The sequence below is a fragment of the Gracilinanus agilis genome, chromosome 6, assembly GCF_016433145.1.
Source record: "Gracilinanus agilis isolate LMUSP501 chromosome 6, AgileGrace, whole genome shotgun sequence".
In the NCBI taxonomy this organism is placed as follows: Eukaryota; Metazoa; Chordata; class Mammalia; order Didelphimorphia; family Didelphidae; genus Gracilinanus; species Gracilinanus agilis.
Window position 1 is genome coordinate 256,088,229 of NC_058135.1, and position 27,667 is coordinate 256,115,895.

A 27,667-nucleotide genomic window follows, 5' to 3' on the forward strand; every position below is an offset into this window, starting at 1 on the left:
GAAGGAGGGAAGGAAGGAAGGAGGGAAGGAAGGAAGGAACAAAGGAAGAAAGGAGGGAAGGAAGGAAGGAAGGAACGAAGGAAGGAAGGAAAGGAGGGAAAGAGGGAGGGAAGGGGGGAATTAGCCCCACATGAACAAAAACATTTGCAATCTAATACTTGTTTTGACATAAGGCAGATTTTGGAATCTCACGTTTCCTTTTTGAATGGGTTTTAATTGAAATTGAAGGTGAAAAATGCAGATTACATTCTTAAGTGTTATCATCGTCATCATTATCATCATCAATATGTTAAAACAGTAACATTGAACAGTGAGGCATCTAATATTTATACACTTTCTAATTTTAATTGGCTAAGAGCAATGCATTATCAGATAGATATTTACACAATCATTTCAAGCCACAGTTAAAATAATAAATTCCCTCCCTCAAAATAGAACAAAAAAAGATCCTCCCCCCAAAACAATATATTTTCTCACACTGATAAGTCTCTTTCTTCCCCCCCCCCCCAACATTTCTTGTAGACCCAGAGTTTTTTAAGTTACTAAGGAACAATTTCTCAATGGAGATCCTGGACCAGCCCCCTTTTTCTCTCAGTTCCATCTTAATTTTTACAACTTCGAAGCCACATAACCAGCGTGGTCTCACCATTACAATAAAGTCCCAAATGATTAGAACAGTTTTCTGTTTCTCTAACGTGAGGAGACGCAAACATCTCTAAAAATAAGCTGCGATTCATATCAAAATAAAGACAAAAATAATAATAAAATTTCAGCTCCAGAGAACGGTTTCTTCAGATGACTGTGACAGTATTAAAGACAAGTTAACTTACTGATAAGATTCTTATGGGTTCAGTGTAGAGGTATGGATTAGTTTCGATTTCTTGTTTAGCTGCTTTATAAACATGGATTTGTTTTTCTCTTGAAGTCAACTGGTGGAAGAGATATTCCTGTCATCCAGGTTAGAATCTCGCCTGACCCGAGGGAGTGCAGTGTGAGAAACCCAGCCCACCCCACCCCCAAATGCCCTGGTTTTCTGATTTATGCCTTGCTGTTAGTAAATGGAAACCGTGACAAAGTTTACATTAGCAGACACATAGACATGCCCCAGCCTATAAATATTCCACAGCGGAAAATAATGTCATGAATCCATCCCAAGAGAAGCTCAGGGTTTCTTGGGACTTCAGAGAAGGGGGTGGGGAAGGAGACCTACCAACGGCAACTGTCTTTCACAGTGAGAATCCCAGGTGAGAGACAATACAGGTCTTACTAAAAATGGGACATTGAGCCCCGGCGAATAAATGAAGAGATGGGGAAATGGCGGCCACCCTGCTGCCTGAAAAATCCGGAACTGGCTCCAAACAGGTAACTTGTCTTCATGGTTGTGGTTTCCTTATTATAAAGGTGGCCGAGGATGAGTTTAAAAGCCCGATTCCATAGTGGTTCATAGAGTGTCCTGCCTGGAACATAGACGCATCCTTGAACTCGACCCCTTACAGTGTCAGCTGAAGCTTCGTCATGTTCCTTTGGTGCATGTTGTGGTGACGTACTAACTCGTCTGAACGGGCAAATTTTTTCTGGCAACTGGGCCACCGGCAGCTGAAGGGCTTTTCACCTGTTAATAGAAGAGCCAGTCAGGGGTGCGAGTATCTGAGGAAGCGGGCACATGCACAGTACCAAAGACGGGGCCAGGATCAAAGGCTTAGGTGAAGTCATGATAAAGGAACAGAAGGAGCTGCCGTGGGAAGTCATCGGATCACAGGATTTAGAACCAGAAGGGACCCGAGAGGTCGGCTAGTCCAGTGCCCTCATGTTACTGATGAGGGAACTGCATCTCAGAGAAGGGAAGTGACTTGGAGCTGGAAGGGACCTTACAGGTGATGAAGTCCAACCCCCTCATTTTACAGACGAGGTCATCAAAACCTAAGGAGGTTATGACTTACCCAAGGTCACATAGAGAGCGAGTGTCCAGGGCTGGAAATTTGAACCTGTCTCTAGAGCTCTTTCCACTAAACCACTCAGAAGTAATATACTCCAATCCCCTCATTTTATACGTGAGAGAACTGAGGTCCAGAAACATAAATAACTTGCCTAAGGCAACAAGTAGCTGATCTGGGTGGTGAATTCATATCTTGTGCCTCTAAATCCTACATTCTCCCCAATTGTACCATGAAGCCCACTAGTGGGGGCTCTTTCACTGAAGGTCCTCCAGAAAAAGATGGATGACCATCTTTCACCGTGTTATTGAATATCATAGACCATCCTTCTAGTGTGAGTAATAGAATAATAATATATTGTATTTATATCCATTATCATTTGACACAATGAGTAGAAGGCCACTAATTCTCATATAGATAAGGTTTGGACTAGATGGCCACTGAGGTCCCTTCCAACTCTGAAGTTCTGTGATTCTGAAACTCAAAATTAGTTGGGGCTCTTTTCCTGAAAAAAAGCAAGCTTAATATGAATCGGAAATGTGATGTGGCTTTAATGCCATCTTAGGTAACATTAACAGAAATAGAGTCTCCAGGACCAGGGAGGTGATAGCACTCACCCTCTCCTCTGCCTTGATCAGAGGACCACATCTGTAGCATTGTGTTCAGTCCTGGATGCCACAGTTTAGGAAAGATATTGACCATCGAGAAGGTGACAGGACTGAAAGTCATGCCATATGAGAACAGATGGAAGGAATTGTGATCATAGGAGCATAGGCTTAGACCTGGACCTCAGTTGTTATCTAGTCCAACCCCCCTCCCTCATTTTACAGATGAGGAAACTGAGGCCCAAGGAAGTGAGGTGACTTGCCCAAGGTTACACAGGTAGTAAGTAGCAGAGCTGGGATTCGAACCCAGGTCCTCTGACTCCAAATCCAGCATTCTTTCCACTGCACCACACTGGTGATATTTACCCTGGAAAAGAGAAGACTTAGGGGGTACATACTCTCTATTTACAAATACTTAAGAGTTTTCGTGGGGAAAAGAAAAATGTATTTGCTTAGTCTCAGAGTTCAGAAGTAGGACCAACAGATCAAAGAAGCAGAGGTAGATTTTAGCTTTTTAATATAAGGAGACCGTTCCAAACAATTGTGTTTAGATCTAGCCAGAATTGTAATGAACTGTCTCAAGTCCATCGCAGGAGATGGAGTGGCTACTTCTCAGAGATAAGGTAGAAGAGAATCTTATTAAGGGATGGGCTTATTAAGGAGATGACTTCTGAGGTTATTCCTGTCTCTGAGATTCTCTGATTTAGTGTTTTCTAGAGAGATCCTTAAAACGGAGAGATTTAAAGAGCATTGTATAAGGTAGGGTTCTTCAGCTTTTCTTTGTATTCATGGATCGATGCCTTTGGGAATCTGGTAACACCTATAGAGTCTTTCTTAGAATAATATTTATAAATACATAAAATACATAAGATTACAAAGGAAATCAAACAGATTGAACTATAATTTTTTTAAAGTTCACAGGTTCCCAGTTAAGAACCCCTGGGTTATAGGAGAAATATATAGATTGTAATATTCTAATTATTAAGACACATGAGATGGTCCATTAGCTCCTATGCTTTGACATTTAATTAAAAGCCGATCGAGTCCCTAAAAAACAAAAGTAACAAAATCAAATCTCAATTAGTCAGAAGATTTGAGGAATAGAGAAGTTTCAGTAAATGGAATATTTTGGTTCACTCAAATTTAAACAGAAAATCTCTTTTTATTTCCTTCCTTAAGTCCTAGGGTCCTTGAGATGGGAGGAACCTTAGGGATGATGGTTCTATACCAACTCATATCTGAAGAGGGAAACTTTATTTTTAAACTAAAAAAAACTTTGTAAAAACCACTAGTTTTCTTGCTTGCCTCAATAAATGGAGCACAATGAACCTCAGTGAATGTTTTCTTGGTAACTGAAAATTTTGCATGGCATGGAATAGAATAAAAGATATGGAAGGAATCAGGCTAAATTAAGGTGTTTGTAGGTCCTAGGCACTTCTGCTTTACCGAGCCTCTTATGAATAACTTTTTTCATAAATGTATATGATCTTGTGATAGAAAAGTCTCAAAGGTTCCATCCTCAGTGTTAGTTTCAGAGAGAGAGAGAGAGAGAGAGAGAGAGAGAGAGAGAGAGAGAGAGAGAGAGAGCGCAGGGGATGACCAATGGATAACCTATGTCAGTGATGGTGAACCTATGGCACAGGTGCCAAAGATGGCACACAGAATGCTCTCTGTGGGCATGCAGCCACCCTCCCCATCCCCCAGAGTTTGTTACTAGAGAGGCAGAGGGACTTAGGCAGAGCTGCTCCCCTCCCCTTTTCTACCACGCCTGATGACATTTTTTTACTTCACCCACCCCAATGGGAGCACAAAGGGGAGAAGGTGGGCAGCTCACAGGAGGCTGAGCTGAAGGGGAGCAGGGCTCTTAGGTCACTCCTCTCCCCCTCTCTACATTTGCTAAGAACATTCCTTACATCACCCAACCCTACACCCAGCAGCCCAATGGGAGCACATTCTCCCTCCCCCATGTGGGGTAAGGGGGAACAGGATGCACCTGGTACTTGTTCCCTGGGGGAAGGTGCCATGGCACTCAGTCTAGGGGGGGTGGGTTGGGAAAGGGGCCCAGCAATCCATCTCTAAAAGGTTTGCCATCTCTGGCCTATGTGATTACACTGGTATCTCCCTTTGTCAAAAGGTGAATAGGAAGGTCCCTAGACATGAAGAAGAGTCGTATAGACCGGGCAGATACTTGACTCTCCTAGGCAGAAAAGCAATGTCCCAGTGAGGGTTCCCATTGAGTTAGTCCTGCTTTGTTGAAGTCTTGCTTTATCAAGCTTTGCCTAAAACTCTAGACCAAACTCCCATCTAAAAAGATCTCATGGTGCCCACCCAAAGAGTTGGCTACTTGAGGTCAATAAAGTCCTTTATTTTCCAATTTCTAAAAATGCTCACATGGCTTGACAGAAGTAGACTAATAGATATGGCTTAATGATGGTCAAAAATACTACAGGAAATCACTCTACAGACTATCTGATGGATCTTAGAAAGCCACCAATGGCCCTAGGGACGGCCTTTCTGACCACCAGGACATGGATTTGGTGTGCTAGATTTCATTGTGTTGAGGAGGAGGAGAATTCAGTTCTGAAAACTAGACATGGACACAAGCTGAAAAGGGTCACCAATCATCACTATGCTAGAGTTTTTTTTCAATTTTTGTTTCAATTTTATACAATTTTTAAAAGTGGGGAAAATTCAGCAAAGCAAATGATTCTTCCTTGTTTATGTCAACTATCCCATTGATTGAGGCTATTTTCAAATGAAATTATCAACTGAATTATTGAGCACAGGTACAATTTCTAAAGGCATCTGGGTAATTTTTCCAACTCTCCCTATGCTGGGTTCTTCTGCATCATATGGGAGTATGGGAGTTTTGGGAGGGGCATTTCCCCCAGAAAAAGGAGAAGCTTCCCCAAATGGAGAGGGTATCCCAAAAGTCTTAGTGCCATCATTTTCAGCTATTAATGCTTAAAATTTTATTAAGAATTTTTCAATGCCCTCTATGTATGCAAAGAGGAGCCAAGTGAAATATTGTATACATGCTGTTGGATCCTGTCCTTGGGAACTCTGTGCTATATCAGGTCAATCTGAGACTGCAACACATATCGTCATACCAGACGTGGTGACGTAGGAAATAAATAGCACAGAGAGACCTTCTGGGGCTGTAGGGACATCATTTCCTTCTTAGGACTTTCCATATAATGAGGGGGACAGATGAAATGATCTTAAAGAGTCCTTCCAAATCTAACTCCTATGACCCTGTTATCCCTAGCATCTCTGCAGAAGGCAAGCTCATCTCTGCCAAAGCCAATCCTCACTCTCCCTACCATTGTGGAGGGGAGAAACAGCCTCAGTACATATTTCAAGGTGAGCAACTAAGGGCAGTAGCGTGGGTTATGTGAGATCACGGATGAGAATCATACTGTACAATGCTAATGTAAGGGCAGCTAGGTGACACAGTGGAGAGAGCTCTGGGTCTGGAATCAGGAAGATCTGAGTTCAAATTCAGCCTCAGACACTTAATAGCTGTGTGACTCTGGGCAAGTCACTAAACCTCTATTTGCCTCATTTTCCTCAACTGTAAAATGGGGATGATAATAGCAGCACCTACCTCGCAGAGTTGTTGTGAGGATCAAATGAGATAATATTTATAAAGCACTTAGCGTAGTGCCTGGCACCTAGTAGGTGCAATTTAAATGCTTATTCCCCTCCCTTCCTTTCCAAAAAGAAGCACTGTCATTATTGCTTCTATAGGCAAACAAAACAAAATATACATACTGGTTTGTGAAAAGCATCCCTTCTGATGGAATATAAGAAATAATATAAAATCCATGTTCTTGACCACTGGGTCATGGTATGGAAAAACCCAGAACATTTGGGTTCAAGTTCTAGCTCTGATTCTTAGTGCCTGTGTGACCTTAGACAAGTCACGTTATCTTTCTAAGCCTCGTGACCTCATCTATAAAAAGAGGAGAGATGATTAAATGGTCTTTAAGGATCCTTCTAGTTCTAAAACTATGATTCCTTGATCTCTGCTATTCCCTCCTACTTCCAATAGGCTCTATGGCTTAGAATAACTTTCCTGCCAACAACTATGGAGATGGCATGCAGTATTTGAAATATTACCTCCAGTTTACCAGATGAGGGAAACTAAGTCTCAGAGAGGAATAAAGGCTAGCCTAGCATCACACAGCTAGGATCAGAGTCAAGATTTGAACTGGCTTAGCTCCAATTCCAGTACTCTTTGCACTCTACCATGATGCCCCTCAGAAGGAGGTATCTGACCTTGGGGAAAAACACTTAACTCCTCTGGACCTCAGTTGACTCATCTATTCTAGAAGAGTGTGGGGCTAAATGGTTCTTTAAGGCTCTAACATTCTTTGGTTCTCTCAAACATGTTCCCTCAGCCCCGCAAGAATCATTCCTGGCCTTGGGATAATGGCTACAAGATCTCTAAAACTGAGCTAAGGTGGCCCGTCTCTCCCAAAATAGAGAGAATGATCTTAGTAAGATCAAGAAAGAGAAGTTATTTGGTGGTTTTGTGGCCGGTTGCTTTTCCACTGAAGCCGAGCTTCCTCTAAAAAATAGATAGGGGCTAAAACTTGATTTTGAACAAGACTCTCCTCTACCTCTCCAGAGATCATTTTTTTTTAAACATGCCATGGGGGTGGGAGCAAGGGTTCTTCTTGTCTCTGCCTCGGCCTCTTTGCTTTCTTCCTTTCTTGAACATTTCAGTGAACTGGGATTTGCCTTGGGTTGGGCTAGGCCTGCCTTGATTTGGATCCCCTCTTATCATAAACAACTTCATTCCGCATACATCAAGAAAATAATGAAAAAATAAATGTGAAGAAAAGTTTTACGCACTTGTTTTACCTGTATGAGTCCTGGTGTGAGTCTTCAGGTGGTCGGACCGGGAGAACTTTCTCTGACAGGTTTTACACTGGAATGGTTTCACACCTAAATAGATAGAGAGAGTCTTGTCCCAAACTGTAACCCTCCGGGCAGAGCAAGGCGGCTAAAGTACGTCCCCCCAAAAGCTACTTCCAACAGTTAGTAAAGCTAATGTCTACTCCTCATTAGGATCGCTATTGATTCCAAACTTGGGGAACAGATGGCTCTCCGGACCAGCCCTCTTCTGCCTTGAGAGTTAGGTTCCCAACCAGAAATGTTCTGATACTTCTCAGGTCTGTAAAAACTAAAATATATCTTCTGAGTCAGTTTGGAAAGTGAGTCACATATAACAAATTCCCCATTCCTCCAATCTATCCCCCTCTCCTCTCGCCTCCTCTTGTCTCCTCTTTCCATCTCTCTGTCTCTGTCTCATAACTTTCAGATGACTGCTAATGAGACTATTATTCTGCGGTTGGGAGGAGAAACCAGAGTGATTAAAATAATATCTTGGTTTTCTTTGTTTGAAGCAGAAAGCCAACAGAGAGGAGAAACCTTAGTGGAAACACCAAACAGAAGACTGACTCATGACCTAATTCCAACTAGCAGCCTTCAGCATTAAAGAGAGCCAAGAAAATCTTCACGTCCTGGCAAGAGCCGGACCTACAGACCTGTGTGTCTCCTTTGGTGTCTTTTGAGTTGGTCCGATCGAGAGAATCGCCGTTCACAGTCCTTGAAGTCACACTGGTAGGGCTTCTCACCTTAAAGAGTACAGATTCCATGTGAGAAATAATGTGAGGCACTGGGGACACAGAGGCACAGGACGGCTGCCTCCATTGGGATTGGAGAGTGCCAAAGAGAAGCAAGAAAGAAAGGCTTCTCTTCCGGAAAGTACCAAATCTCCATTTCTGCAACCATCCTTAAATAAGATCACTGATGGCAAATCCAGAGTCGTGTGTTCTGGGAAACTAAGACGTTGGATTTCATTCAATTCAATAAGGATTTATTCAAATTCAAATCAATAAAGATTTACTGAGTGCCTACTGTGTGCCAGGCCATCGACAAACATTTGTAAGCATTTATTATGTTTTAAACATGGTGTTAAGGATTGGGCAAATAAGGAAAGGCAAAATAAAGAAAACAAAATGAGTCCCATCCCTCAAGGAGTGTTTTTTTTTTAAACTCTTACCTTCTGTCTCAGAATCAATACTATTTATCAGTTCTGGGAAAAAGAGTAATAATGGGTAAACAATGGAAGCTAAGTGACTTGCCCAGGGTCACCCAGCTAGGAAGTGTCTGAGGCCAAATTTGGACCCTGGACCTCCCATTTCTAGGCCTGGCACTCTATCCACCAAGCCACCTAGCTCCCCTGAACTAAACAGTTTTAATATAAATTCCTTAAGGGCAAGAAACTGAGACTGAGATCAAGTGACTTGCTCAGGATCACAACACAGCTAGCTAGTGTCTGAAGAAGGACTCAATTCCAGACCTTTTTTGTCTCCAGTGTTCTATCCACACACGATACATTGCATCCCTACAAGAGTGCTAAATTTATAGTCAGAAAGACCCAAGCTGGAATCCTGCATCAGATGCTTCATAGCTATATGTCCTTGGACAAATCTCCCTCATCCTCAGTTTCCCAATCTGTAAAATGGGAACAATAATAGCACCCATCTCAAAGAGTTGTTGTGAAGTCATCCAATAAGATAATATAGGAAAACTGATTTAAAATCCTTAAAGTGCCATCAAAATGGGAGTTGTAATTACAAAACATTTCTGGCTTCTTCTTTAATGGGGAAGATCAGATGACTGGATTGTGAAATTGCTTTGTAAGGTCTGGCCTCGGCAAGTGAAGCCCCCTCCACAGAAATGTCAGTCACACTCGATGCTGGGAACTAAGCTATTCAGGCCAAATCAGTGACCTCAGGGTCTTCCTGGCTTCTTTGTGGGATTCCCAAGTTTAAGAGGTGGAAAGTTGGAATAGGATATGTCCAGAGCTCAGACTCATAAGAGGATCCTGTGATTTTCCAGGAGGCTATAAATGTCCTCACAACATTTTTTTTAAAAATTCATTATGGGGAGGGGGGAATTGCTAACAATAGTAGCAAGATCAGAGGTTCGTGGAATTTGGAACCTCAGCTGGACCTTAGAGCCCATCTTGGCCACCCCTTGTCTGAAACAGGAATCCCTCTACAATAGGGGTTCTGAACCTGGGATTTAGGGATCCCCAGAAGTCCCATTGATAAACCCCAGGAGGTTTGTGAACTAGAATGAAGAAAAAAATTAGTATAATTTCACTAACTTCTAATGGAAATTTAGCATTCCCTTCAGTTATTTAAATACTTTATTCTGAAAAGGTATCCACAGGTAGTGCCAGAGGAGGGGGCCATGACCCCCCAAAAATCAGTTAATCATTTATTAAGTACCTACTATGTGTAAGGCAATGGCAAAGAAGAAAACTATCAAAGAACCCCTGCTTTGTAGCAACCCAAGTAGCCAATAGATTAAAATAGCATCTTGGTCTATAGGACAGAGATAGGGACAGCACCTGAGATTTCACTGGTATAAGGAACTCCCAAATGAGGAAATTCCCTCCTCCAATGCAGGAGAGCACCTTCTCTACAATTTAGAAGCTGCCTCAGCCCCTGAGAGGAAGTTCAGTAACTGACCCAGGATTCCATCACCAGTATTGTCAGAGGCTTAGCACTCTGCCTGGTACATAGTAGGAGCTTAAAGTTTATTGACTGAGAGGCTGGACTTGAACCCAGGATTTCCTGGCTTTAAGGTCAGTTCAAAATCCCCATATTTCACACTGTCTTGATGTGTGTGCATGCACATATATATGTACACATAACATGTACATGAATGTATACATGTTTATGCATATGCATGTTCTAGATATATACATGTATATCAAGATAGATAGACAGACAGACAAATAGAAAGATAGACAGACAGATAGATAGATAGATAGATAGATAGATAGATAGATAGATAGATAGATAGGCAGACACATAGACAGATACATATTTTTTCTTGAAAATCAATAAATCAACAAGCATTTATTAGGCACTATATGCCAGATAGTCTATTAGGCATTGGCAGTACAAAGATACATATAAAATTGTACCTGCCCTCAAAAGGCTCACATTCTATCCAAGGAAACAAAGGGGAAGGGGAAGAGAATCAATCTTTTACAGCTACCATGTGCCAGGCACTATGCCTAGGGTTTTATTTTTCTTTCTTTTTTTTACAAATATTATCTCATTTGATCCTCATTAACAACACTAGAAGATAGATGTATAATCCCCATTTTACTGTTGGGTAAACAGAGGTTGCATGGTTTGCCCAGGATCATATAAGTACTAAGTATTTGAGGCAACATTTGAATTTGGGTCTTCCTGACTCCAGGCTCAGTGCACTATCTTCTGTACCCCTTTATGCATGTTATGCTTCAGCCAAACTGAACATCTCTCTGACTCTCAAACTCAGATTGTGCCCTTGTGCCCTCTATTCTTTTGGTTGCATTGTTTCCTGGGAATACTTTCCCCTTCTTTGCCCACTGAATTCCTACTTGATCTTTACAGCCCTAAGCAAATGCTACCTCTTCCAGGAAGTCATCTATGATCTGCCTGGAGTGTTTGTGGCCATGAATAGAATAGACCCAACTGGCCTCAACACCAGGAAAAACATGACCTTGGCCTCATAAGTATTATATTCTCATGAACTGGCTTATTCTATGCATTCATGTAGCCTCTTTTTTAACAGATTAAAAAAAAGATTTCCCAAAACACTCTACCCTTCTCAATCCTCTCAACATTTCTAGCAGCTTGCAGAGCAAAATTTTCCTTTGATATTTTAAATTTCTTCTTTGCTCCTCAGTTATGGCCCGAATGTTGGTCCCTCAAAGAAGGAATAGGCTAATGGGATGGAGAGTAGCCTTGGAAGCAAAGACTCACTGAATCTCAAAGTTGGAAAGAACTTCAGTGCCCATCAAATCCAATTTATACCTGAAAGATTTCTTTCCAACATCCCCAACAAGTTGCCATCTAGATTTTCCTTCAAGATTGCCAGTGATTGGAAATTACCCTCCCCAAGTCTCACATTCCACTTTCAAATAACACTAATTGCTAGGAAAATTTGACTTACTACTACTCTACTACTACTGTTGCTGCTGCCACTGCTCCTCCTCCTATTACTATTAGCTAACATTTCGGTAGTGCTCTAAGGTTTGCAAAGAGATTCACCTGGGTTATTTCATTTGTTCATTGCTATAAGGTGAGGATTTGTTTTTACAAACCTGTGAAATAGGTGCTACTATTATCCTGCCTTACAAATGAGGAAACTGAGGTGGATAGGTTAAGATTAAATGACTAAAGGGCAGCTAGGTAGCACAGTGAATAGATTACCTTACCTGGAGATGGAAAGAATTGGGTTTAAATCTAGCCTCAGACATTTTCTAGTTGTGTGACCCTGGGCAAGTCACTTAACCCCGACTGCCTAGGCCTTTCTGCTCTTCTGTATTCAAATTGGTGCTAAGACAGAAGGTAGGGCAAGATAGTAGAAAGTGTCTACTGCAGGATATGAATTTTTCTTTCTTATTCCAAGACTAGGACACTAGCCACTGCCCTCCATGTCTTTTACCTCTTTGCAACTTACCCCCTTCTTTGCTCCTAGATATGACCTAATAAATCTAAGTAAACCTTGCCCATGTGTCAATCTTTATATTTGAGAACAGCTAGCATTTTCTTCCTTCCTTTCCCTTTATTTTGTCTTCTCCAGATTAAATATATTTCCTTCTTTCAACTAATTTTCATATGGTAAAAACTTGAGGGTCTTCAATATCCTGTTTCCTCCACAGTCATTCTCTGGCTTACCGGTAGTCTTCCTAAAATACTGAGCACAATATTTCAGATATAGTACCACCAGGAGAAATTCTAGGACTGACAGAAGTATGGAGAAATGAATAAAGCACAAAACTTGGAGTTTGGGAGACCTGAGTTCAAATCCTACTTGAGACAGTCACTAGTTATATGAAGGAACCTCTCAGCACCTCCATTTTCTCATCTGTAAGGGGTTGGATTTTGGAGGCTCCAAGCTGTATCCTTTTATTCTTTCATTCATCCCCTTTAGCCCATCCTTAAACTTCTCAAAACACTCCTTGCTTTCCACCACAAAAATCCCTTGCTTCCTTCCCAGCATCCCTGAAACCCATTTGGATTCAGGTTCTAAATACCTGATATGTTCTAAAGGTAAATCCAACATAAGAAGCCTTTATGGCAGGAACTTGTTTCTGTCAAACATGGGATAAAGGGTAATGGGAGTGACTTACCAGTATGTTTTCTGCTATGCATCTGTAAGTGGGACAGCTTAAAGTATCTCTTGTTGCAGCCTGGATAGGCGCACATGAATGGGCGTTTCTCATTGGTCTCTGTGGCCGACCTCACGATAGTAGGGGCTACCCCAGGCACTCGCCGGACATCCTGCAATGACAAAGCCACAGGTCAGATGGACTGTGGGGTGTTTCCTCTTGAAACAGAATAGTAAAGGATAGAGCAAAACATCCAGGTCTGTCCCTGGGAAGAAAGGAGCAGTAATTACACCAAGAATGGAAGGAAAAGGGGGCATCTGGGTGGCTCAGTGGATTGAGAGTCAGGCCCAGAAACAGGAGGTCCTGGGTTCAAATCTGAACTCAGAAAATTCCCAGCTATGTGACCCTGGGCAAGTCACTTAACCCCCATTACCTATCCCAGTGATTCCCAAAGTGGGTGCCATTGCCCCCTGGTGGGTGCTGCAGCAATCCAGGGGGGCAGTGATGGCCATACTTTGTATTACATTCTATTCTGAGTTCAATAAATAGTTTCATAATTTCCAGAGGGTGCTAAGTAATATTTTTTCTGGAAAGGGGGCGGTAGGCCAAAAAAGTTTGGGAACCACTGGCCTATCCCTTACCATTCTTCTGCCTTAGAACCAATACCTAGTATTGATTCTAAGACAGAAGGTAAGGGTTTTAAAAAAAAAGAATGGAAGGAAAAGAAAGAACTCTGATAAAGTGATGACCTAAGAAAACTCTCAGTGCATCGTAAGTCCCTGCCCTTCCTCTCCTCCATGGCAGGCCATGAGGTCATACATTAAAAGCAAGCCATTGATTCCAAAAACTATAAAGTTTCTCAAATTTTGGACCTCATGATTCTTCTTTGGGAAATAAGCCCCAATGAAGAAGACTAGCCAACGTTTCTATTTTGCCGCCAGATTTACAAAGTGTCTTATGTATATCATCCCATTGATTTCTCATGATGACCTTGTGGCATAGATAAGAATGGATATTATTATCCCAAAGAAACAGAGTCTCCATCATTTAGTAACTTGCTCAGGGTCACCCAACTAGTATCAGAAGTAAGATTTCAACTCATGCTTTTCCTAACTCCAAGTCCAGAACTCTTTCCTTCATGCCATGCCGTTCCTCAAAGTAATAACAAGAGGAGGTGAGAGAAAAGGAATTTGTATAAAACATACTCAGTCTGACCATTTTTTAAAAACTGTGATCTCATTAGGAATATCCTCTACTCTTGTATATCGTATCTTTCTCTGTCACAATCCGAAAGACTTGCTAAGAGGTTATGTGACTTTCCCAGGGTAGCACAACTGGTAGACTTGAATTCAGGTCTTCCTGACTGTGAGACCAATTGCCCACTGCCAACTATATCTATCTTTTTTGTCCTGATCGCTTAATATTTTAGTCTGTCTTCAGTTACCCATACATCTCTTAAGTTATTTTAATTGACCGTCTAGTTTTCTCAAGATTTCTTACTTATGATTTGGGATGTAGACTCTAAACGAGCATCCCATGTAACTATCAACAGTATGGAAAAAGGTCTTGATCGATGACACATGTAAAACCCAGTGGAAATTCATGTTGGCTACAGAAAGGGCATGGGGGGGGGGTTGATGGGAAGAGTATGAACGTGAATCATGTAACCATGGAAAATTTTTCTAAAAATAAAAATTTTAAAAAAGATTCTTTATTCTAGGTACAAACACCAAGGTACCAAGCTACAGTTTTCTAGATTCTCCTACATCTAAAGATCACCTTGTCCATTAGGGAGACATTTGAATTCTCTCCTTTGATGCCTGGCATAGAATTTTGCATATCATAGGTGTTTGTTAAATTCAATAGAAAGGGGGCAGCTGGGCAGCTCAGTGGATTGAGAGCCAGGCCTAGAGGTCCTAGGTTCAAATCCGGCCTCAGACACTTCCCAGCTGTGTGACCCTGGGCAAGTCACTTGACCCCCATTGCCCACCCTTACCACTCTTCCACCTAAGAGCCAATACACAGAAGTTAAGGGTTTAAAAAAATAAAAAATAAAATCAATAGAAAGATGGATGGATGAGTGAGTGAATGAATGAATGATTTCCTTAATGCACAGTGCTTAAAAATGTTAGAATCTTAGGATGCTTAGAAAGGCTTTAAGATGGAGAATGTCAGAGAAAGCCAGAAAGTTTTAGAGCTATAAAGCACTTTGGAACGTAGATCATAGAATGCTAGAGATGGAAGAGACCTTAGAACATAGAACATAGAATGTTAAAACTGGAAGAGAGGGACAGCTAAGTGGCTCAGAGGATAGTGAGCCAGGTCTGGATTTAAATATGGCCTCAGACATTTCTTAACTCTGTGACCCTGGGCAAGTCATTTACCCCTCATTGCTTAGCCCTTACTGCTCTTCTGCCTTAGAAAGAATCAATAAGGCAGAAGAGAAGACTTTTAAAAACTGAGAGTTTAAATTTTAAAATGCTAGAGCTGAAAGGAACATTAGAGACCACGTATACGAGGAATGGAGACTTGGAACTTAATTGGCTCATTTTTCAGTCATATCCCATTCTTCATGATCCCATTTGGGGTCTTCCTGGCAAAGATACTGACAAGGTTTGCTTTTGCCTTTTCCAGCTAATTTTACAGATGAGGAAACCGAGGCAAACGGCAAGTGTCTGAGGCCAGATTTGAACTGAGGGAGATGAGTTTTTCTGATTCCAGGTCACTGTGCCACCTAGGCTACCCAGATAATTAGTCACAGAGCTGGAACCAGGATCCAGTTCTCTTTCAACCCAGCAAAGTATTTTTTCCACTACTCCATACTGACTTCCACATTGTTTTCATAGGTGTAACAGACTAGACAAGACATGGCAAGAGGTCAAGCAAGCCTGCATTTTGGAAATTCTCAGATCAAACACGGAAGTCTGTTTCATAGGCTGCCATGTACTGTTCGAAATGTATTGTTAGATACCAGATGAAATCAAAGGACTGACTTGCCACAGGGCACTGGCACAACTAATCAAGGTTTCATGGACGTCATTTTGAATTTTATAAATTTTGATAGAAAAATTAAGAAATGTAGCAATGTTATTCTATTCAGTTGTAAAATTAGGGAGTTAGAGTGGGTGATCCTTCAAGTCTCTTCCAGCACTGACTGACATTCTACAATTCTATTCTCCAATTCTCCTTTGTAGTTCTAACCACTGGTCACTGAAATTAAGCAGGGAAGGTTGGAGGAGACCAAAAGGAAGTCAAAGCAAATACTATCCTTTTCCATAATTTGCAATAACCCTCTCTGTCTCTCTTCCCTTCCTTTCTTCTGCCTCCCTCCTTCTCTTCTTTCTTTTTCTTCCTTCCTTCTTTCTTTCTTCCTTTCTTCCTTCTTTCCTTCCTTTCTTTTTCTTTCTGTCCCTCTCTTCCTTCCTCCTTTTCTTTGTTCCTTTTTTCCTTCCTCCCTCCTTTCTTTATCCCTTCTTTCCTCACTCTCTTCCTACATTTCTCCTTCTTTCACTCTTTCCTTCCTATCTCCATTACTTTTTCTTTCATTCTTTTTCCTTCATTTACTTTCTTTTCCTCTCCTCATTCTCATTTTTTCTTTATTATTCTCTTTCTTATTCTCTTTCTCTTTTCTTTTTTTCCCCTTTGGTCTTCCTAGTGCCTCACACATAAGAGAGGCTTACAAAATGTTGGTTATACTGAATCGAATTCAACCTAATGGTATATGGAGTTTTCTATATTAGATGAATGGATTATCTGTAACATCAGTTCAATCTCACCCCACTGGAAGGCAGAGAAAAGTGAGATCACTGTGTTCCGTTACAAAGAAACTTCAGTGGAAACATTAACCAGGATGTCTCAGCTGGGATGCCAGCAGCCCCCTGGCCAATTCCAGTTATTGCTAATCTTGGGCTCTGGTTACTTTGAAGAAAACATCGCCAGTGTGATATGAATTGTAACAATAGGAGCCGGGTACAGTGGCAACCTTTGTTAACTGTGTCCATTTGGGGGCCATCGAAGAGAGCTGGGAAGGGGGCCTTCAACAAACTTCTCTGATTTCTCAGAAACTTGTTAACTTTTATTTTTCCTTGGATTTGCGGCTCCCTGGAGGTGGCTCTTTCCCTTACACTAGCCCTTTGTTAGGGTGGCTCTCTCCTTCTGTGGGGGAAACCAATATGCCAGGCCAGCCCAATAGTGAGACCACCCTCAATAGAGAATATCTGACATTTTAATCTGCCAAGTGCTTGACCCTCATGTGAGATTGAGACTGCAAGTCTAATCATCTCTATTTTATAGATGAGGGAAGTGGAGGCCAGAGAGTCGGTTTAGTTTATTAGATACAAAGCTAGACTTGGAACCTCAGTTTCTTCCTTTGTTAAATGATGGAGGTTAGACCTGACAAACCCTGAAGATCCTTCTAGCTCTAAATTTATGATTTCATAACTTGTCTTCAGTCAATGCTGTTTGGTGTGTTCAATCATTTCTGACTCTTCGACCCCATTTGGGGTCTTTTTTTTTTGTTTATTTGTGTTTTTTTTAAGCCCTTAACTTCTGTGTATTGGCTCTTAGGTGGAAGAGTGGTAAGGGTGGGCAATGGGGGTCAAGTGACTTGCCCAGGGTCACACAGCTGGGAAGTGTTTGAGGCCAGATTTGAACCTAGGACCTCCCGTCTCTAGGCCTGACTCTCAATCCACTGAGATACCCAGCTGCCCCTGGGGTCTTTTTTTGTCAAAGATATTAGAATAGTTTGCCATTTCCTTCTCCGGCTTACTTGACAGATGAAGAAATTGAGACAAACGTGGTTAAGTGACTTGCGAGTCTGTATCTGAAGCCAGATTTGAACTCGGGTCTTCCTGACTCCAGACCCTTCACTCTATCCATTGCACCACCTAGATATGCCCTGTCCATGGTCACACAGTTGCTAAACCTTGGAGACCAAGGCAGGTGTTAGTATTCACCATCTTTACAGGTGAGAAAATTGAGACCCACTATAGATAGCTGGATGCAAACTCGGTTCTTCCAGCTTCTCAAGGTAAAGGAAAGTCAGGGAGAAGGAAGCAGCAGGAAGGATCTTGGTTTGAGTCATAGAGTTTATATTGGCCTGCAGACGAGTAGGAAACCAGCTTATCTGGAGGATTGGGGTTCTTGCTGTCAACAAAGCAGCCCTATAATTAGCAGCAGATTAGTGGATGCCCGGTGACTACTCAGCAAAGAACCAAAAAGCCTGTTTGGAGAAGAAGGAAGAAGGGGTGGAGAAGCGGCTTCCATTGCCACAATACTCACTTGTATTCCTCTGAAGACACCGTGAGTGTGTATTCTATACTGGGCCCCACAGAGGATTGGCGTGGTGTGGTTATCGTTTTCGTATCCTGTAGTGTGGCTGTAAGCACAAAAAGAAAAGAAGTCATGAAATTCCCAGCCCCCTCTTGGAGACGCCAAGCTCCCAATCCAAAGGGGAACCGAGATCTGGCTTTTAACTCCAGCAAGGGGAAGGGGAAGCCAAACTAGCTTAAATGCAGAGCTGGATGACTGAAGCAAACTGCTTCTTCCTTCCCCTGGCTTCCCTTTGCATCCTGTTCCTGCCTCCCTCATTAGCCATGACTTGGGGTCCCTGGTACCCAAAAACCGGGGTCTGCCCCTCAGCAGGGTAAGCAGAGAGCACGCCGAGGGCAGAACTACATTTCCAGCTAGATGTTTACCGTCTAAACGGCAGGCCTGGCGAGGGAGAGCATCTGAGGAATGAGCAGAATGCTTCAAGTTAAACTTTAAGTACCCTGGATTTTTGTCAGCACCTCATGACTCAGATATTACCAGATAGCACCAAGAAAGTGATGACATTTACAAGAATAGATGCCGTGTCCTGAGAAGTGGGGGTTACAAATCAGTGTCATGGCTACACTTAACCCCCAGATCAGCTTTCCAGATTAGTTTAACCCTTTGTGCCTATTCCAGGCTGGGTCCAAAGATAAATCCCTGACATGTCCAACCCCCCCCCCCCCAAGAAAAAAAACATTAGAATATCATCACCCTCCTGACTAAAGCATTCGGGAAAATCTAGGGGAGTTAAGAAAAACACTTAAGATGGGAAAGATTTCTCCCAGCAATCTACAAGTAGAAAATGTTGGTGACTGATCTAGGGAAGAACAGCCAAGGATAAAGGCCCTCCAAGAGAAGGCCACTGGGAATGTTCATCCCCTGCCCCACCCCCAGGATGGGTTGGCACAATAGATTCGTGCTCTATGCATCTCCAGGCAGCTAGAATTAGTATCCATACATCAGTAATGTTCCTGAGACCTTGTTAAGCAAGATGGTGTAGGGAGTAAAAGGTGCAACTTGGAGTCGGGAAAATCTTGATTCCAACCCCTCTTCCAATCCTAGAGGAGATAAGAGCTTCACTTTCCACCATAGAACTTCCTAAGAGGCTATGCACTACTGGTGTGACTTTGAAGCTATCACTTAACCTCAGTTTCCTCATCTGTAAAATGAGTAGATTGGGCTAGATCAGTGATTCCCAAAGTGGACGCCACCGCCCCCTGGTGGGTGCTGCAGCGATCCAGAAGGCAGTGATGGCCACACTTTTTTGTATTCCATTCTATTCTGAGTTCAATAAGTAGTTTCATAATTTCCAGGGACCCTAAGTAATATTTTTTCTGGAAAAGGGGTGGTAGGCCAAAAAAAGTTTGGGAACCACTGGACTAGATGGTCTCCACGGTCCCTTCTAGATCTAAATCTATGAACTATACTTGTTATTGTTGAGTTATTTGATTGTGTCCGTTTGGGTTTTCCTTGGCAGATACTAGAGTGGGATGCCATTTCCTTCCCAAGCTCATTTTCCAGATGAGGAAACTGAGGCAAACATGGTTAAGTGACTTGTTCTTAACAGATTCAAGTGGCAGAGTTAATGGGTCACATAGAGAGCAGGTGTCTGAGGCCAAATTTGAACCCAGGTCTTCCTGACTCCAGACCTGGCACCCTATCCACTCTAGCCAACTAGCTGCCAGATAAACCACATAACCAGAAGCTGGAAAGTATGCAGAGATGTGTCTTAATGACTGATTTTCCCAGTCGTGTCTTCCTTCTCCATCGCATCCCACCTTCAATCGGTTGCCACAGTCCTATTATCTCTACCTCAGTGAAATCTCTTGTCTGTCCTTTCTTTGCCTCTGCCATGGCTATTACCTTTAAATATGGCCCTCATCACCCCTTGCCTAGGCCATTTCAGTAGGATCCTATCTGGTCTTTCTCCTTCCCGCCTCTCCCTTCTCTAAGCTGTCCCTTCACATCACAGTTAAAAGCATCTTCCAGGTGCATCAATATCATCTTCTGATCTACTCAAACACCTTCAATGGCTCCCCATTGTTTAACCAATAAAATGGAAACTCCTCAAGCCTGGCATTTAAGACCCTGCACACGTTGTGGCTCCAATCCATCTTTGCAGCTTGATTTTCCATACCTTCCCTTGACATACTCTGCATTGAAACTAAAGTCAGGTTGCTCTCTGTTCGCCAGGGTCAGAAAAGAGAATATCGCCTCTAGGTTCGAATCTTGCCTCAGACCCTGACTACCTATAGGACCATGGACAAGTCATGTCTCCTCCCTTGGCTTCAGGTTCCTTATCTGTAAAATGAAGGGTTGGACCAGGTAGTCCCTGAGGTCTCTTGTAGCCCTGGGCCTGATAGGAGCTGATTAGTTTTTCTACCACTTCATACACTAATATACCCATTGCCCACTTCAAAGAATGGATTACCCCACTCCTTCCCACAAGTCTACTTGTTGAAATCTTTCAGTACCTTCAAGGTCTAGCCCAGGTATCCTGTCCTCCCAGAAGCTCCTCCGGATTCCCCACCTTACCCCCTCCAACTAGAAGCTGTTGAACTGTCCTCCCTTCTCAAATACTCCCTACCTCTCCATTTGAGCCCTCCTAGCCACTAAAAATCCTTATTATATTTATTTTGTAGGATCATCTAGAGTTCAAAGAGTCACTTAAATCCTCCTTTTACAATGAGAAAATCAAGGTCCCAAGAGGTAAAGAAACTTAAAATCATAAAAGCAGTAAGAGGCAGAACAGGATTTGAACCCAATCCCAGGTTTCAAGTTCTGCACTCAGTCCATTAAACCACACTGTCTATATGTCATATCCCTTCCCCAGTGGCCAGAATCCAGAGATGATGGCTCATCTTCTTTACTGTCTCTGCCCCATGAATAAATGAGAGGAGTTTGAGCCAAAATGGGCCTTACATATCACCTAATTCAGTGGTTCCCAAACTTTTTTGGCCTACCGCCCCCTTTCCAGAAAAAAATATTACTTAGCGCCCCTGGAAATTAATTTTTTTAATTTTAATAGCAATTACTAGGAAAGATAAATGCACCTGTGGCCATCACCATTCCCTTGGATTGCTGCAGCACCCACCAGGGGGCGGTGGCGCCCACTTTGGGAATCACTGACCTAATTCAACTTTCTCATGTTATAGATGAGGAATTTGGAGGCCACAAAAGGGAGAGGGAACATTTTCCAGGTAAATGGACAACCCACTGATTTGGAGAAGGGGTAGCTATAGAATTTCCCATTTAGTTCTGATGCCAGGATTTTAAGAAAGACTTCTCTGGTTTCTTGGTGTGGGATCATGATAACAAGTTTGGAGACGTGTGTTGTAACTCTCTTTAGCCATCTCTTATTTCAGAGACAGTTGGGTGGCCCGGATAATAAAGTCCTGAGTCTGCAGTCAGGAAGACTTGAATTCGAATCTAACCTGAAGTACTTATTAGCTGTTTGGGCCTAGGCAAGTCGCTTAATTGTTGTATGACTCAGTTTTCTCAACTGTAAAATGAAAATAGAAATAGCGCCTTCCTTCCAGGATTGTTGTAAGGATTCAGTGAGATAATATTTATAAAGTGCTAGGTGCTTAATATATTCTTGATTCTTTACTTCCTTCTTCACATTCTCGAAGCTACAACCATCACCCATAAGACACTCAGTTTTTTAAGGAGACAGATCAGTACTGCAAAAGAATGTAAAAATCAGAAGGGGGAAGAGAACTCGCCACCCAGGGTGCCAATCAACCAAGGAGACATCCCTGAGAGAACAGTGATCTATAAATTTAATGGAATATTATCATGCTTGATAGAAATGTTGGATATGAAGAATTTACAGAAACATGAAAAATCTCAAGTGAATTGATGCTGAGAAAAGAAAGTAGAATCAGGAAAACAACATATACAATGGCCGCAGCAATGCTCTAAAATGAAAGACCAGCTGTGTGACCCTGGGCAAGTCACTTAACCCCCATTGCCTAGTCCTTACTGCTCTTCTGCCTTGGAACCAATACACAACATTGATTCTAAGATGGAAGGTAAGAGTTATAAAAGAAAAAAATAAATGAAATGAAATGAAAGACCATGAGCAATATTGGTTCCAGAGGACCAATGCCCAAAGCCACCTCTTCCCTCTCCAGAGAGACAGAGGTAGGAAGATCCAGGCACAAGATATTTCATGTGCTGGCAAATCTGTCACTGCTGGTTCTGTTGAACTGTTTTACTTTGTTACAATTGAATATTCTAGTATGGGGAGGGAGGTGTCATATCAAGTGATTTTTATGGTCAAAAAAGGCAAAAAGGCATTAATTCATTCATTCATTCATTTTAGAGCATTGCCGTGGCCATTGTGTATGTTGTTTTCCTTATTCTACTTTCTTTACTTAGCATAAATTCACTTGAGATTTCTCATGTTTCTGTGAATTCTTCATATCCAACATTTCTATCAAGCATGATAATATTTCATTAAATTTATAGATCACTGTTCTCTCAGGGATGTCTCCTCAGTTGATTGGCACCCTGAGCATCCAATCTCTGACATTACAAATCTTAGCATTATGAACATGCTAATAATAATAACCAGCATTTATATAGTGCTTTACTTTACACATGTAAACCCATTTGATCCTCTCAACAACTCTGTGAAAAGGGAGCTATTGTTATTCTTGTTTTACAGATGGGGAAACCAGGGCACCAACAGGCTAAGTGGCTTGTCCAGGGTCACATGGCTAGCAAGCATCTAAAGCAAGATTCAAATTCAGGGGATCCTGACTCTGGGTCCAGTGCTCTATCCACTGTACTACCCAGCTTATCTAGTGGCTCTCTAGGGAACGAGAGGGCACATCAATGTCATAAGGAAAATAAATTAATATTGCTGGCCAACCGTGCATGGGAAACAACTAAGAAAGAAATGAAATCAAAGCTTTTGACTGATATGGCCCTTGAAGTTCTTTCTGCCCATTTGTTGAGTTCAGAGTTCTGTAGGAAGTGAGAGCGTCACCCCAATGGACATAGTCAAAGGTGGATGCAATGGATATTGTCACAAATGAAGAAACCAAATTGTGAAATTAAGAAAATGAAGAATCTTCTAAAAGCTGTGTAGTAGATGTTTGATTGTCAGCTTATTGCAAATAGGGTGTTTTTCACTTATTTTCTTTGGGACCCTCATGCCGAGAACAGTTCCCAGCACACAGAAGATGCTTTACACATGTTTGTTGATTGATTTATTCACTCTGAACTGGGTGAGGTAGATGAGCTCCAGGAGGACCATGATTCAGAATTTCCCAGTGATGCTTTCACAACAAAACTAGAGTAATAACAACTTGCATTTCCATGGTGCTTTAAGGCTTACAAAAAAACATTCCTCACAACAGCCCTGTGAGGTTGATAGTAAAGGTATTTTTATCCCCATTTGGCAGATGAGTAAACTAAATGAGTTTCTGATCCAGGAAATGTTTCTGATTCCCCTTGGCTGTTAGTCACAGGAGCACAGAGTCACAGATTTAGAGCTGGAAGGGGACTCAGAAGTCATCTAGGCCATTCCCCTCCCCAATTTTACAGATGAAGAAACTAGGTCCCAGGGGGATTAAGCGATTGACTTGACTAAGATCACACGGGCAATAAATAATGGAGGTAAGATTTGAACCTAGACCTCTTACCTTGAAAGCCAATGCTACTTGTACTACGGTAGTATTCACTCCTGCCTCCTCAATTGATCAAGCATATACTGACCTTCTAGACTCCAGGGCTAGAGCTCATGCCAAACTCACTCTAAGCATCTCCAATGTGTGTAAGATATTAGTGACTGAAAGATAAATAGGACATCTCCTACTCTCAAGGAGTTTATAATATAATAGGGGAAGGGAAAAAGGGAAGGATGTACACGAATAGCTGTGACACAGGGAAGACTCTGAGAAATACAAACAGAAGGATCAGGTAATGTGAGAGAAGAAATCTGGAAATGATCTGCTTCATCTGAAGAGGGAGTAATCAAGAAAAGCTGCCTGTAGGAGGTAGCAGCTGAGTTTGGGCCCTGAAAGAGGGAAAGAAAGAAATTGGATTGAGGGAGATCTATTCCAGGTGTATGAAATAATGTGAACAAAGATTCGGAGAGGGCAGGACAAGAACATCAAATTCAGATTTGGCTAAAACAGAGTACAGAAGGAAATAGCAGACGAAGGTAGGCTAGTGGTAGATGGTGGAGAACCTTAAGTGCTAGAATCTGGATTTTACATTTTATTTGGAAGGAAATGGGAGTCCCCTGGAGGTTGCTTTTTTTTTTTTTTTTCAAAACAGTGTGGGGCAGCTAGGTAGTTCAGTGGATAGAGGTCTAGGCTCAGAGTAGGGAGGACCTGGATTCAAATCTGATCTCAGACATTTCCTAGCTGTGTGACTCTGGGCAAGTCACTTGACTCTAATTGCCTAGCCCTTGCCACTCTTCTGTCTCAGAATTGATAGAACAGAAAGTAAATTGTTTTTAATAATGTCAGAGCAGCCTATTAGGAAGATTATTCCATCACTAGGATGAGGCATTGTGTTCACAGTAAAGTATAATGGATTCAGAATCAAAAGGCCTGGCTTCTTTTCTCATCTAAATCACTGCCTTCCTCTAACCTGTATTACTTTAAGCAAAGAACACAATTAAGTCACTTAAATTCTCTATTTGCAAACTGAGAGTCTTTGCACTAAAGATCTGGCAGGGTCAATCCCGACCTTAAATCGATGGCCTTTTTACTCTGGATATATTTATGTTAGTTTGTGTTATCTGTCCTGATTGAATATAAACTCTCTGAGGGCAGGGAATCTTTCATTTTCTGTCTTTATATGCCAAGGCACAATGTTTAGCACATATTCGATGTGTTTTTGGTTGATGGATAATCTTGTGTCCTGGGTCCCAAATCCAAGATCTACTTCTTTCTCAGTACTGTGATAGAGTTGCTTGCTTAGAAACCAATGGCAATGGTTAGCCTTTGTTAGCAACATGGGGCAGCTAGAGCCATTTTCCCATGGATGACGCACAAGGGTTTTGAGAACTGAATCTAGCCTTGTTCTCTTTATGTGGGTATGGTGCAGGCCATCATCAGCTTCTCTGTTTTTTTTTTTTATTTCCTTTCAGGAAATCATATTTGTGTGTGTGTGTGTGTGTGTGTGTGTGTGTGTGTGTGTCTTTTTTTTAAACCGTTACCTTCCATCTTGGAATCACTACTGTGTATGTTTTGGCTCCAAGGCAGAAGAGTGGTAAGGGCTAGGCAATGGGAGTTAAGTGACCTACCCAGGGTCACCTAGCTAGGAAGTGTCCGAGGCCAGATTTGCATTTGTTTGTTTTTAATGTGAAGGGCAGGGCTGGCCAGGCAAGTCCATGACATACCCTCCTCAGGATGTTTAAATTGCCATTCTATGACTCAATATTTATGTTGGTATGAAAAAAAATGTGTTTCATCAGTGAAGCAATATTTAATCATTTGGGTATTTTTTTTTTGCAAGCATTGCTCAGCACAAGTAAGACAAAATGAACCTTCAAATCAACCCTGCAATTCATCATGTGAAAATAGCACAAGCAGGAATTGAGCCAAATTCAGCTGGGTATGAGAGGAAATTAATGAGTTTAGTGGCTTCTACAGTGTTAAAGTCCTAATAGATGGGGATGTAGACACTAAACGATAACTCTAGTCCAACTATCAATAATATGGAATTAGGTCTTGATCAGTGATACATGTAAAACCCAGCGGAATTGTGTGTTGGCTAAGGGGGACTAGGGGGGATTGGGGGAGAGGGAAAGAACAGGAAACATGTAACTAGGAGAAAATATTCAAAATTAAAAAAATTGAAAAAAAAATAAAGTCCCAATAGAATATAAGCTCCTTGAGGGTAGGTGATTTTTTTTTAAAAATTTTTCTAAATCCAGCATCTAGCATAGCACCTGGAATACATGAGGTGCTTAATAAATGCTTGTAGGTTGAATTAAAAAAATTCATGCAAAAAAAAAATTCATGCACTAAATTTTTATGCCCTGTAGATTTCAGCACTCTGAAGCAAAAACCAGTTTGCCTCACTCTAGTTATGGTTTTGCAAAGCAGTGCTTGGATAGGATTCTTCTAAATAATAATAATTAACCTTTCTAGCACCTAATATGGGCTGGGTACTATGCTAAGCACTTTACAGTTATTATCTCATTTTATATTCACAACAGCCCTTTGAGGTAGGTGCTATTATTATCCCCATTTTCCAGATGAGGAAACTGAGGCAAATGGAAGTTAAGTGTCCCACCTCGCTGTCTTGAGTAGAGTAATCCAAATGACCCATCATGATCTTTTGTAAACACTTTGTCCTGATCCCACCAAGGCAACAAGAGAGCAAGAATAGTTATCAGCTCACCCTACATCTAGTGACTTCATTTCCTACAATAGTCTGAACCTGGACTATACATAATCTTTTCCTAGGCAGTCGAAAAATAAACCCAGGAAAACTTGCCTCAGAATTTGCCTTGGCGTTTGTAAAAGCAGCCTCTATATAACGTGAATTCTCATCTCTCTGAGCCATTGAATTCTGAGCCCTCTCCTGAAGGAGGCCTAGGAGAGCCTTAGTACTTGGAGAAGAGCTCCTTTTTAAAAAAAAAATGATTTATTTTGATCTTCCACAGAGCATGCGATTGGTTTCTTAAAAAAAAGAAAAGAAAAGAAGTGGATGTAACCTACAGAGGAGGAAAAGCAGAACTGCGCTCAACAGCTAGATCAATAGGAAAATGTGTATGTGTGTGTGGGGGGGGGGGAGAGAATAGTACTTTCTGAAAACAATTAACATTTCAAATGAATATTCAAAATGGAAAAACCTGGGGCCTGCAACCTCTCTCATACACCTTCTCTTATTGGCTAGGGAAGTCTCAGTTGTCTCATTCCTAAACTCCGGATGGTGATGCATTGTCTTCACCTGGTTATTGTCTCCCAGGTTAATCAAGATGAAAGCAAGTGCCATGGGACAGTTCTAGCCTTTGGTCCATCCTAGGAAATGGAATTCAGGCTCTGAATTTAGAAAACAAACCTCTCTCCCTTCTTGCCTTTCTCCATCAGTGAAGGTCCTGCCTTCAGAGACACAAGCCCTCTGCAACTTAGGATCTTAGTTGCTTAGAGCTTTTAGTAGTTAAGGTACTTGCCCAGGGGTTAACAGTCAATATGTGTCTCTCTGTCTCTCTCTGTTTCTATCTCTGTTGCTCTTTATCTCTGTGGGTGTCTTTCTGTCTGTCTGTATTTCTCTGTGTCTCTGTCTCTGTCTGTATGTGTGTCTCTGTCTCTCTGTCTGTCTGACTGTTTATTTCTCTGTCTCTCTCTCTGTGTCTCTGTGTGTCTCTGTCTGTCTTTCTATCTCTCTGTCTCTCTCTCTGTGTGTCTCTGTCTCTCTGTCTGTCTGTCTCTCTCTGTCTCTCTGTGTCTCTCCCTCTGTCTCTCTTTCTCTCTCTGTATCTCTCTCTCTGTCTGTCTCTCTATCTCTGTCTCTGTCTCTCTCTGTGTGTCTCTGTCTCTGTCTCTCTCTGTGTGTCTCTGTCTCTGTCTCTCTCTGTGTGTCTCTGTCTCTGTCTCTCTCTGTGTGTCTCTGTCTCTGTCTCTCTCTGTGTGTCTCTGTCTCTGTCT

The 27,667-nt window shown here is 41.8% G+C and overlaps 1 protein-coding gene across 1 annotated transcript in view; it reads right to left on the reverse strand.

Annotated features, from left to right (window-relative positions):
* Nucleotides 1–193: 193 nt before the first annotated feature.
* The window catches only part of WT1 (WT1 transcription factor), a 65,817-nt gene continuing 38,343 nt past the window's right edge, over nt 194–27,667 (reverse strand). The window contains exons 5-9 of the mRNA XM_044680678.1: nt 18,015–18,111; nt 12,756–12,906; nt 8,095–8,184; nt 7,400–7,492; nt 194–1,612 (exon numbers count right to left, since the gene is read on the reverse strand). Of these exons, the coding sequence (XP_044536613.1) occupies nt 1,491–1,612; nt 7,400–7,492; nt 8,095–8,184; nt 12,756–12,906; nt 18,015–18,111 (553 nt within the window). The 3' untranslated portion in view covers nt 194–1,490. The remainder of the gene's footprint in view (nt 1,613–7,399; nt 7,493–8,094; nt 8,185–12,755; nt 12,907–18,014; nt 18,112–27,667) is intronic.